Below are 13,204 nucleotides of genomic sequence, written 5' to 3' on the forward strand. Positions count from 1 at the left end.
GAAAAGCACAATCATTAAAATTCCCATTACACACCCTCGGGTCATTATTGTCATCGGAACAACTTCGTCCTTTTTTAACAGACTAAGAGTGATTTATCTATTTGACAATCATTCCATACACTAGAAATAAAGTATTTCCTCATTTACCACAGCAAATCTACTGTGGCAATTCACCCGACACTGTAGGAATGGAAACTAATGTTGGTGTAGCCTACTGTTATGTTATTTGTTTCCTATTTATGTTATCCAAAAGTGTCTGGTATGATTATTTCTTATCAAGATCGGGGGTAAAATATCCCTGGACTGTCCATATTTGAAATGTGTAACTAAATCAAGTCAAATCGTGGGCGTTTAGTTATCTGTACCAGAAGGGTGTAGGCCGGAATCAAACCCATGTCGACACGCTAGGTCTATATGTGCGCTGAAGGCAGCGGCCTTAACAACTAAACCAGGGTTTCTCAAACTCGGGCCTGGGGCCTCCCCTGTGTGCACATTTTGGTTTTGCCCTAGCACTGCACAGCTGATACAAATAACCAACTCATCATCAAGCTTTGATTATTTTAATCAGCTGTGCAGTGCTAGGGCAAAACCAAAATGTGTACACAGGGGAGGCCCCAGGCCCGAGTTTGGGACACCCTGTACTCGACCACCCCAGGCCATGATTGAACTCAATTTTGACAGTTCCTTCGTAACCTTAGGATATACTCCACACTTGTATGCCGTTGCCTAGAGGAGACCAATATCTATCTTGTGTTATTAAGCTATATAAAACAATGGTTGTTGATCTGTATGGCTACATTTCAGATAAAGTTTTGTACATTTGAATGCTGCAGTAATAAGACCTAGGCCTAGCGTTTGAGCGAGCGAGAGAGAATGTTATTGACAGCAGATCCCAATGATTTGACTGCCACCGCATGTAGAGAAAGCGAACTGCTCATTTTCAAGGAATCACAAGGCTCATTTGAATTTCCTGATGCAACAGGACGTTTCTCTGTGATAAGAGTGATGAAGTTAAGATCTGACATCTGTAGTGTCGTTTTGACTCAAAAAATATTAACACCATGACAAGAGTAGTTTTAACACAAAATGTGGGACCATATAAATCCCAAAATAGTGTTACATTTGACTTCTTGTGACATTACTGTGCAGTAGCACCTCGCATTAAATTCAAGATCCTGGCTTGCCTACAGAGTAGCACAGGGAACCGTTTCTCCCTACCTGAACTAAATGGTCAAGCCCTACACTCCAGCACGAGCACTCCATTCTGCCACCTCTGGCCACTTGGAACCACCATCCCTGCAAGGGGCCAACTCCCACTCATCCCAATTTCAGTTCTTCTCTGTCCTGGCACCTCAGTGGTGGAACTAATGCACTGACTGTAAAATCACTTTGGATTAGACAGTCTTCTAAATTACTTAAATGTAATGTAAATATTAAATGAGAGGATATTTGGACACTTTTATTAGCTGCATATTCACATACAGTGCAGAACATGCTTCATCAGTGCTATGATTTGTTCTTACAGACTATGCTTTTCAATTCCACATGATTGTGTATATACAGTACCAGTCAAAAGTTTGGGCACACCTACTCATTCAAGGGTTTTTCTTTACTTTACTATTTTCTACATTGTAGAATAGTGAATACATCAAAAGTATGAAATAACACATATGGAATCATGTAAGTAACCAAAAGTGTTAAACAAATCTAAATATATTTTAGATTTTAGATTCTTCAAAGTAGCCACCCTTGCCTTGATGACAGCTTTGCACACTCTTGGCATTATCTCAACCAGCTTCATGAGGTAGTCACCTGGAATATATTTGAATTAACAGGTGTGTCTTGTTAAAAGTTAATTTGTGGAATTTATTTCCTTCGTAATGCATTGAGCCAATCAGTTGTGTTGTGACAAGGTAGGGTGAAGATAGCCCTATTTAGTAAAAGACCAAGACCATATTATGGCAAGAACAGCTCAAATAAGCAAGGAGAAACGACAGTCCATCGTTACTTTAAGACATGATGGTCAGTCAAAACCTGGAAAATTTCAAGAACTTTGAACGTTTCTTCAAGTGCAGTCGCAAAAACCATCAAGAGCTATGATGAAACTGGCTCTCACGAGGACCGCCACAGGAAGTTACCTCTGCTGCAGAGGATAAGTACATTAGAGTTACCAGCCTCAGAAATTGCAGCCCAAAAAAATGCTTCACAGAGTGCAAGTAACAGACACAGCAACATCAACTGTTCAGAGGAGACTGCGTGAATCAGGCCTTCATGGTCAAATTGCTGCAAAGAAACCACTACTGAAGGACACCATTAAGAAGAAGAGACCTGCTTGGGCAAAGAAACAGGAGCAATGGACATTAGACCGGTGGAAATCTGCCCTTTGTTCTGATGAGTTCAAATTTGCGATTTTTGGTTCCAACCGCCGTGTCTTTGTGAGATCCAGAGTCGGTGGACGGATAATCGTCACGTGTGGTTCCCACTGTGAAGCATGGAGGAGGAGGTGTGATGGTGTGGGGGTGCTTTGCTGGTGACACTGTCAGTGATATATTTAGAATTCAAGGCACACTTAACCAGCATGGCTACCACAGCATTCTGCAGCGATACACCATTGTCACGTCCTGACCCTGGTATGAGGTCATTTTTCCCTAGTAGATTGGTCAGGGCGCGACAGGGGGGTGTTTCGTCTATGTGTTTTGGGTTTTCTGTTTTCTATGTGGGTTGTCTATGTTGTCATTTGATATGTTGCGGCCAGGTATGGTTTCCAATCAGAGGCAGCTGTCTATTGTTGTCTCTGATTGGAAGCCATACTTAGGCAGCCTGTTTTTCATGGGGTTTTGTCGGTGGTTGTTTCCGTTTAGTCTAGAGTACCTGACGGGAATGTTGTTGGTCATTTTGTTATTTTGTTGTTTAAGTGTATTCATTAAAGAAACAGAATGAGCACTATACACGCTGCGTCTTGGTCTCCATTCAGCGACCCCCATGACAGCCATCCCATCTGGTTTGCACTTAGTGGGACAATCATTTGTTTTTCAACGGCACAATGACCCAACACACCTCCAGGCTGTGTAAGGGCTATTTTACCAAGAAGGAGAGTGATGGAGTGCTGCATAAGATGACTTGGCCTCCACAATCACCCGAACCTGAACACAATTGAGATGGTTTGGGATGAGTTGGACCACAGAGTGAAGGAAAAGCAGCCAACAAGTGCTCAGCATAGGTGGGAACTCGTTCAAGGCTCTTGGATAAACATTCCAGGTGAAGATGGCAGAGAGAATGCCAAGAGTGTGCAAAGCTGTCAAGGCAAAGGGTGGCTACTTTGAATAATCTAAAATATATTATGATTTGTTTAACACTTTTAGTTACTACCCGATTCCATATGTGTTATTTAAAAGTTTGTCTTCACTATTATTCTACAATGTAGAAAATAGTAAAAATAAAGAAAAACCCTTGAATGAGTACGTGTGTCCAAACTTTTTACTGGTACTGTATATATATAAACCCAGCAAAAAAAGATATATCCCTTTTTCAGGACCCTGTCTTTCAAAGATAATTCGTAAAAATCCAGATAACTTCACAGATCTTCATTGCAAAGGGTTTAAACACTGTTTCCCATGCTTGTTCGATGAACCATAAACAATTAATGAACATGCGACTGTGGAACGGTCGTTAAGACACTAACAGCTTACAGACATTAGGCAATTACGGTCACAGTTATGAAAACTTAGGACACTAAAGTGGCCTTTCTACTGACTCTGAAAAAAAAAAAAAAGAAAGATGTCCAGGGTCCCTGCTCATCTGCGTGATCGTGCCTTGGGCATGCTGCAAGGAGGCATGAAGACTGCAGATGTGGCCAAGGCAATAAATTGCAATCTCCGTTCTGTGAGGCGCCAAAGACAGCGCTACAGGGAGACAGGACGGACAGCTGATCGTCCTCGCAGTGGCAGACCACGTGTAACAACACCTGCACAGGATCGGTACATCTGAACATCACACCTGCGGGACAGGAAGGCAAAAACAACTGCCCGAGTTACACCAGGAAAGCACAATCTCTCCATCAGTGCTCAGACTGTCCGCAATAGGCTGAGAGAGGCTGGACTGAGGGCTTGTAGGTCTGTTGTAAGGTAGGTCCTCACCAGACATCACCGGCAACAACGTCACCTATGAGCACAAACCAACCGTCGCTGGACCAGACAGGACTGGCAAAAAGTGCTCTTCACTGACGAGTCGCAGTTTTGTCTCACCAGGGGTGATGGTTGGATTCGCGTTTATCGTCGAAGGAATGAGCGTTACACTGAGGCCTGTACTCTGGAGCGGGATCGATTTGGAGGTGGAGGGTCTGTCATGGTCTGGGGCGGTGTGTCACAGCATCATCGGACTGAGATTGTTGTCATTGCAGGCAATCTCAACGCTGTGTGTTACAGGGAAGACATCCTCCTCCCTCATGTGGTACCCTTCCTGACTCATCCTGACATGACCCTCCAGCATGACAATGCCACCAGCCATACTGCTCGTTCTGTGCGTGATTTCCTGCAAGACAGGAATTTCAGTGTTCTGCCATGGCCAGCGAAGAGCCCGGATCTCAATCCCATTGAGCACGTCTGGGACCTGTTGGATCGGAGGGTGAGGGCTAGGGCCATTCCCCCCAGAAATGTACGGGAACTTGCAGGTGCCTTGGTGGAAGAGTGGGGTAACATCTCACAGAAAGAACTGGCAAACCTGGTGCAGTCCATGAGGAGGAGATGCACTGTAGTACTTAATGCAGCTAGTGGCCTCACCAGATACTGACTGTTACTTTTGATTTTGCCCCCCCCCCCCCCCCCCCCCCCCTTTGTTCATGGACACATTATTTAATTTCTGTTAGTCACATGTCTGTGGAACTTGTTCCGTTTATGTCTCAGTTGTTGAATCTTGTTATGTTCATAGAAATAGTTACACATGTTAGGTTTGCTAGAAATAAACGCAGTTGACAGTGAGAGGACGTTTCTTTTTTTGCTGAGTTTATATATATATATATATGCATGCTCACATAAAATCTATTGAGTCAAACAAAATGAAATATCTATATCACAGTATATACCAAAAGGGGTCACCTTAAATAAACATCAGGCACAATTGAGAAAAGAATAGATAGAAAACAGGCACAACAAAATAACAAAAATGAATAGATAAAACAGTGGTTAATTGACTTTTTTCCCTCACAGTTTCTGCAGTTACTTATGAAAACCATGTCTACATATGTTGAGCAAAAACTGTGATGATACAGTTCTACAAAATAAGAAATATTTACTTGTTTTATTGGAGGATTCATTTGCATCATGAGGTCACCTATCAAAAAGCTGTGATCGTCCCGCAATGTAATTTGTCTGTTTTGCTATTAAGATAGTGCCGTCCAAATGTGTGTGTGAGTGCACGTGTGCAGTTTAAAGCAGCAAAGACCAGTTCTGATCTTAGATGACTGTATGTTCATTCTGTTTCTACCCACTGGGCAAAACTGGTTGAATCAATGTTGTTTATATGTCATTTCCCCCCCCAAAAATGATATGTCATGATGTTGAATCAACATGGATTTTAAAGAAGTCATCAACATAAGGAAATTGTAGTCTTTTTTTCACCCACCGTTTTACCGAAATCCAATGACATGGGGATTTATTTATTTTCACATTGAATTCAGCTTAGTTGACAACTCAACCAAATCCAGGCTGTATTTCATGCGGCCGTGATTGGGAGTCCCATAGGGCGGCGCACAATTGACCCAGTGTTGTCTGGGTTTGGCCGGGGTAGGCCGTCGTTGTAAATAAGAATTTGTTCTTAACTGACTTTCCTTTAAATAAAGGTGTAAAAAAAAATATATAACAAAAAAAATAATAATCTAAACTAGACATTTGGACTGTTTCAGTGGATTCACTAGTAACACGCACAGTGATACTCGGACTGGATGAACATTGAGGTTGAAGAGCACAGCCCTCGAGACTAGGTTTGGGCACCTTTCCCTCATATCAAAGAAGCGTGGAGCACAATTAGAACATGTGCACAGTGGAAGTTGTAGTTCATTGGTCAGGGCAGAAAATGTAGTCCAGGGCCTGTCTTTCTGCTGCAGCCACATTTGGATGCCAGAGGTCCACACTGAAAATCACCCGTGGCCCGTCCTCTGCCACCCCTTAACGAAAAACAAAAACAAGAAAACATTATAAACTAAGGCTGAGATTCAATCCAAGATGTGTTATAGAGCAGCACACTATACAGCCAACAATGCGCTTTTTAAAGACATTTTCCCCGACGTTCGCAGAGATTGCATTCATGGTAAGAATGTTGTCTCAAAAAGAAATGACCTTTAAAAGTCTGTTATAGTGTGCTGCTCCGTAACCCAGTTCAGATTGAATGCCAGTCTTTGTACAGATAATGCACTTGTGATTATGGAATTAGCTTCCAAAATTGAACAGAGTGGATGGGACTGTAACCAATGCTCACACACAGTCAGAATTCTCAGAACTGTTGTCTGCGAAACTACTGCTTACGGTACCATCTAGTGCTCTAAAAAGACTAAGTCTTGTTTTATGGTCATTTTTTTTTACGTTCAGAATGAGAAAGTGTTGGCTATATTAAAATTATGACACTCAAATTAAACATTACTAAACTAAATAATGGGGGCGTACAAAACATTAAGAACACCTGCTCTTTCCATGACAGACTGACCAGGTGAATCCAGGTGAAAGCTATGATCCCTTATTGATGTCACCTTAAAGAAGGATTTTTAAGTCTTGACATGACATGGTGTGTCATTCAGAGCGTGAATGGGCAAGACACAAGATTTAAGAGCCTTTGAACGGGGTATGGCAGTAGGTGCCAGGCGCACTGGTTTGAGTGTGTCAAGAACTGCAACGTTGCTGGGTTTTTCACACTCAACAGTTTCCCGTGTGTATCAAGAATGGTCCACCACCCAAAGAACATCCAGCCAACTTGACACAAGCATTAGTCAACATGGGCCAGTAACCCTGTGGAACGCTTTCGACACCTTGTAGAGTCCAAGCCCTGATGAATTGAGGCTGATCTGAGGGCAAAATGGGGTGCAACTCAATATCAGGAAGGTGATGGGGTCAACTTTGGGGTCATGCTAGGGGCTGCACCAATTGATTGATGTATTATAATAATTGATTATGCTTATGTTGTATTAATAGAAGGGGAAGGGCTATAAGAACCCTCCCTCACTACATCTATAGGGTCCTGGACTACAGATTATAAGGTTTAACCTGTTGGGTCTAGGGGGCAGCATTTGCACGTCTGGATAAAAAAAATGTACCCGATTTAATCTGGTTACTAATCCTACCCAGTAACTAGAATATGCATATACTTATTATATATGGATAGAAAACACTCTAAAGTTTCCAAAACTGTTTGAATGGTGTCTGTGAGTATAACAGAACTCATTTGGCAGGCAAAACCCTGAGACATTTTCTGACAGGAAGTGGATACCTGATGTGTTGTATTGACTTTAAACCTATCCCATTGAAAAACACAGGGGTTTAGGAATATTTTGGCACTTCCTATTGCTTCCACTAGATGTCACCAGCCTTTACAAAGTGTTTTGAGTCTTCTGGAGGGAGATCTGACCGAACAAGAGCCATGGAACGGTGATGTCCCATTAGACACCTGGCGCGCTAGTTCATGTTGGGTACCCTCGTTCCAATACGTTATAAAAGAGTATGCATTCGTCCACCTTGAATATTATTCATGTTCTGGTTAAAAAAGGCCCTAATGATTTATGCTATACAACGTTTGACATGTTTGAACGAACGGAAATATATTTTTTCCCCTCGTTCATGACGAGAAGTCCGGCTGGCTTACATCATGTGCTAACGAGACGGAGATTTTTGGACATAAATGATGAGCTTTTTTGAACAAAACTACATTCGTTATGGACCTGTGATACCTGGAAGTGACATCTGATGAAGAGAATCAAAGGTAATGGATTATTTACATAGTATTTTCGATTTTAGATCTCCCCAACATGACGTCTAGTCTGTATCGCAACGCGTATTTTTCTGGGCGCAGTGCTCAGATTATTGCAAAGTGTGATTTCCCAGTAAGGTTATTTTTAAATCTGGCAAGTTGATTGCGTTCAAGAGATGTAAATCTATAATTCTTTAAATGACAATATAATATTTTACCAATGTTTTCTAATTTTAATTATTTAATTTCTGACGCTGACTTGACTGCCGGTTATTGGAGGGAAACGATTTCCTCAACATCAATGCCATAGTAAAACGCTGTTTTTGGATATAAAAATGAACTTGATAGAACTAAAAATGCATGCATTGTCTAACATAATGTCCTAGGAGTGTCATCTGATGGAGATTGTAAAAGGTTAGTGCATCATTTTAGCTGGTTTTATGGTTTTGGTGACCCTGTCTTTGACTTGACAAAACATTACACACAACTCTTGTAAATGTACTGTCCTAACATACTCTAAATTTATGCTTTCGCCGTAAAACCTTTTTGAAATCGTAAAACGTGGTTAGATTAAGGAGATGTTTATCTTTCAAATGGTGTAACATAGTTGTATTTTTGAAAAATTTGAATTTTGACATTTATTTGGATTCAAATTTGCCGCTCTTGAAATGCACCTGCTGTTGATGGAGTGCACCACGGGTGGCACGCTAGCGTCCCACCTAGCCCCAAGAGGTTAATATTGTTCCACAGTTCTTTTCTAGTCTCTGCCTCTTATAAGAAACGGTCTGAGAGATGTGTGAGTTATTGCAGTCAAAACAGGGTGTCAGTGAGAAAGCGCCTCAAGGCTAAAAGAGATGAATAGACACAGAACCATGCAAGGGAGTGAAAGAAATAAGAGACTAATCAGACATACCACTATAAAGCAACTTGGGGAGTGGAAAATTACTGCTGAGAACTATTGTTCTCTCCTGCAAGTTTGTAAAACTGTATATGCATGGGCTTGGTCTCATGAGTAGAAGGTGTTGACGTAGGCAGTTACATCACTAGGGGTTGACTGCAAGCATATTAAAAGCAATTTGGACTTTTCCTATTTTGCAGAACTCAGGAGAGACATCAGTTGTATGTTTGATGTTTGATCTTTGACTTCTGTCTACAGCTGTATTTTGATTAAAATTGTTATGATTTATAAGTGCACATTTTGAGTATTCTTTATTTGTTAAGTAAATAACAGAGCCCAGAAAAGTGGAACCAACAAAGTTGTTCCTAATGTTTTGTACGGAGTGTACTGTATATCAGCCTAATCGAGGTGAAGATTACACCATACATTTTGTGCATCTAATGGTAATGTCCGCAATAGAAGCCATTTGTGGTTTTGGCAGCTCTAACGCTGTTACACCTCTGACACAGCCTAAACGAAAGCAATGCGCTTGATGGCTAACGCAGGTTCCCGCTGATCTGATTGAATCCTGGCCTAAGTTTATATCTTAAAAAATAAATAATGTACACCACTGGTCAAAGGTTTTACAACACCTACTCATTCAAGGGATTTCTTTATTTTTACTATTTTCTACATTGTAGAATAATAGTGAAGACAGCAAAACTATGAAATAACACATATGGAATCATGTAGTAACCAAAACAAAGTGTTAAATAAATCAAAATGTATTTTATATTTGAGATTCTTCAAATAGCCACCCTTTGCCTTGATGACAGCTTTGCACACTCTTGGCATTTTCTCAACCAGATTCATGAGGTAGTCACCTGGAATGCATTTACATTTACAGGTGTGCCTTCTCAGAAGTTAATTTGTGAAATGTCTTTCCTTCTTAATGCGTTTGAGCCAATCAGACGGTAGGGGGTATACAGATGATAGCCCTATTTGGTAAAAGACCAAGTTCATTTTATGGCAAGCACAGCTCAAATAAGCAAAGAGAAACGACAGTCCATCATTACTTTAAGTCATGAAGGTCAGTCAATATGGAACATTTCAAGAACTTTGAAAGTTTCTTCAATTGCAGTCGCAAAAACTATCAAGCTCTATGATGAAACTGGCTCTCATGAGGACTGCGACAGGAATGGAAGACCCAGAGTTACCTCTACTGCAGAGAACAAGTTCATTAGAGTAACCAGCCTCAGAAATTGCAGCCCAAATAAATGCTTCATAGAGTTCAAGTAACAGACACATCTCAACATCAACTGTTCAGAGAAGACTGTGTGAATCAGGCCTTCATGGTCAAATTGCTGCAAGGAAACCACTACTGAAGGACACCATTAAGAAGAAGAGACTTGCTTGTGCCAAGAAACACGAGCAATGGACATTAGACCGGTGGAAATCTGTCCCTTGCTCTGGAGTCCAAATTTGAGATTTTTGGTTCCAACCGCCGTGTCTTCGTGAGACGCGGTGTGGGTGAACGGATGATTTCTGCATGTGTATTTCCGTTAAGCATGGAGGAGGAGGTGTTATGGTGTGGGGGGTGCTTTGCTGCTGACAGTGTCTGTGATTTATTTAGAATTCAAGGCACACTTAACGAGCATTGCTACCACAGCATTCAGCAGCGATATGCATCCCATCTGGTTTGCGCTTAGTGGGACTATCATTTCTTTTTCAACAGGACAATGACCCAACACACCTCCAGGCAGTGTAAGGACTATTTTACCAAGAAGTTGAGTGATGGAGTGCTGCATAAGATGATCTGGCCTCCACAATCCCCCGACGTCAACCCAATTGAGATGGTTTGGGGTGAGTCGGACAGCAGAACGAAGGAAAAGCAGCTAACGAGTGCTCAGCATATGTGGGAACTCCTTCAAGACTGTTGGAAAAGCATTCCAGGTGAAGCTAGTTGAGAGAATGCCAAGAGTGTGCAAAGCTGTCATCAAGGCAAGGGTGGCTACTTTGAAGAATCTAAAATGTAAAATATATTTTGATTTGTTGAACACTTTTTTGGTTACTACATGATTGTTATATATGTTATTATATGTTATTTAATAGTTTATGTCTTCACTTTTATTCTTCAATGTCAGAAAATAGTAAAAATAAATAAAAACCCTTGAATGAGTAGGTGTTCTAAAACCTTTGACCGGTAGTGTATGCCAAGCCATTTTCTGAGAACCCTAACCTCGAAAGCCATTGACCAATTTATGAAGGTTGATATTGCTAGTAATATAAATTGGAACCGGCAATTTTTTAAAATACACTGCTCAAAAAAATAAAGGGAACACTTAAACAACACAATGTAACTCCAAGTCAATCACACTTCTGTGAAATCAAACTGTCCACATAGGAAGCAACACTGATTGACAATACATTTCACATGCTGTTGTGCAAATGGAATACACAACAGGTGGAAATTATAGGCAATTAGCAAGACACCCCCAATAAAGGAGTGGTTCTGCAGGTGGGGACCACAGACCACTTCTCAGTCCTATGCTTCCTGGCTGATGTTTTGGTCACTTTTGAATGCTGGCGGTGCTTTCACTCTAGTGGTAGCATGAGACAGAGTCTACAACCCACACAAGTGGCTCAGGTAGTGCAGCTCATCCAGGATGGCACATCAATGCGAGCTGTGGCAAGAAGGTTTGCTTTGTCTGTCAGCGTAGTGTCCAGAGCATGGAGGCGCTACCAGGAGACAGGCCAGTACATCAGGAGACGTGGAGGAGGCCGTAGGAGGGCAACAACCCAGCAGCAGGACCGCTACCTCCGCCTTTGTGCAAGGAGGAGCAGGAGGAGCACTGCCAGAGCCCTGCAAAATGACCTCCAGCAGGCCACAAATGTATATGTGTCTGCTCAAACGGTCAGAAACAGACTCCATGAGGGTGGTATGAGGGCCCGACGTCCACAGGTGGGGGTTGTGCTTACAGCCCAACACCGTGCAGGACGTTTGGCATTTGTCAGAGAACACCAAGATTGGCAAATTCGCCACTGGCAGCCCGGTGCTCTTCACAGATGAAAGCAGGTTCACACTGAGCACATGTGACAGAGTCTGGAGACGCCGTGGAGAATGTTCTGCTGCCTGCAACATCCTCCAGCATGACCGGTTTGGTGGTGGGTCAGTCATGGTGTGGGGTGGTATTTCTTTGGGGGGCCGCACAGCCCTCCATGTGCTCGCCAGAGGTAGCCTGGCTGCATTAGGTACCGAGATGAGATCCTCAGACCCCTTGTGAGACCATATGCTGGTGCGGTTGGCCCTGGGTTCCTCCTAATGCAAAACAATGCTAGACCTCATGTGGCTGGAGTGTGTCAGCAGTTCCTGCAAGAGGAAGGCATTGATGCTATGGACTGGCCCGCCCGTTCCCCAGACCTGAATCCAATTGAGCACATCTGGGACATCATGTCTCGCTCCATCCACCAACGCCACGTTGCACCACAGACTGTCCAGGAGTTGGCGGATACTTTAGTCCAGGTCTGGGAGGAGATCCCTCAGGAGACCATCCGCCACTTCATCAGGAGCATGCCCAGGCGTTGTAGGGAGGTCATACAGGCACGTGGAGGCCACACACACTACTGAGCTTCATTTTGACTTGTTTTAAGGACATTACATCAAAGTTGGATCAGCCTGTAGTGTGGTTTTCCACTTTAATTTTGAGTGACTCCAAATCCAGACCTCCATGGGTTGATAAATTGGATTTCCATTGATTATTTTTGTGTGATTTTGTTGTCAGCACATTCAACTATGTAAAGAAAAAAGTATTTACTAAGATTATTTCTTTCATTCAGATCTAGGATGTGTTGTTTAAATGTTCCCTTTATTTTTTTGAGCAGTATATTTTTTCATATCTAAAAAGCTTATTAACTACGATCTAGTATAAGAAGTCAAACAGAGCTACTGTAGAACGTTGCGTTAGTACTAACTTCTGTTCCCAGGAGGAGGGAAAACGAGGTACAACATACTATGAGGAGTCACACTCTCATGACTTTGGTTGAAGGATCTGAAGTCAAACTTGACAAGGCCAATGAAATCCACGTGAAATTCAATGTGACCTTTGAGCCACGTTAATCTTGTTTATGCACTCTGGACATGCTTTAATATTATCCAACTTGATAACTACCATCAGGTCTTAATGGCCTGGTACTCAGGGCTCTATTGTCCCTTTAACCACTCTGACATCAATACAGATGCAATCAAAAATCACATCAAACACTTTATCATAACAGTAGGCCTATTGTACTTTTTAAAACTCACCTCACTGTGATGAATTTGAATAAAGAATTTCAAAAGCATGGTTGTTGTTTCAAAGCCTAACACAAGAAACAGAC

The 13,204-nt window shown here is 42.1% G+C and overlaps 1 protein-coding gene across 1 annotated transcript in view; it reads right to left on the reverse strand.

The window, feature by feature from the left end:
- Window positions 1–4,834: 4,834 nt before the first annotated feature.
- LOC106600644 (aspartate beta-hydroxylase domain-containing protein 1) overlaps window positions 4,835–13,204 on the reverse strand; it is a 28,890-nt gene continuing 20,520 nt past the window's right edge. The window contains exon 3 of the mRNA XM_014192148.3: window positions 4,835–6,160. Within this exon, the coding sequence (XP_014047623.2) occupies window positions 6,051–6,160 (110 nt within the window). The 3' untranslated portion in view covers window positions 4,835–6,050. The remainder of the gene's footprint in view (window positions 6,161–13,204) is intronic.

The sequence above is a fragment of the Salmo salar genome, chromosome 03, assembly GCF_965601325.2.
Source record: "Salmo salar chromosome 03, fSalSal1, whole genome shotgun sequence".
Taxonomy (NCBI): domain Eukaryota; kingdom Metazoa; phylum Chordata; class Actinopteri; order Salmoniformes; family Salmonidae; genus Salmo; species Salmo salar.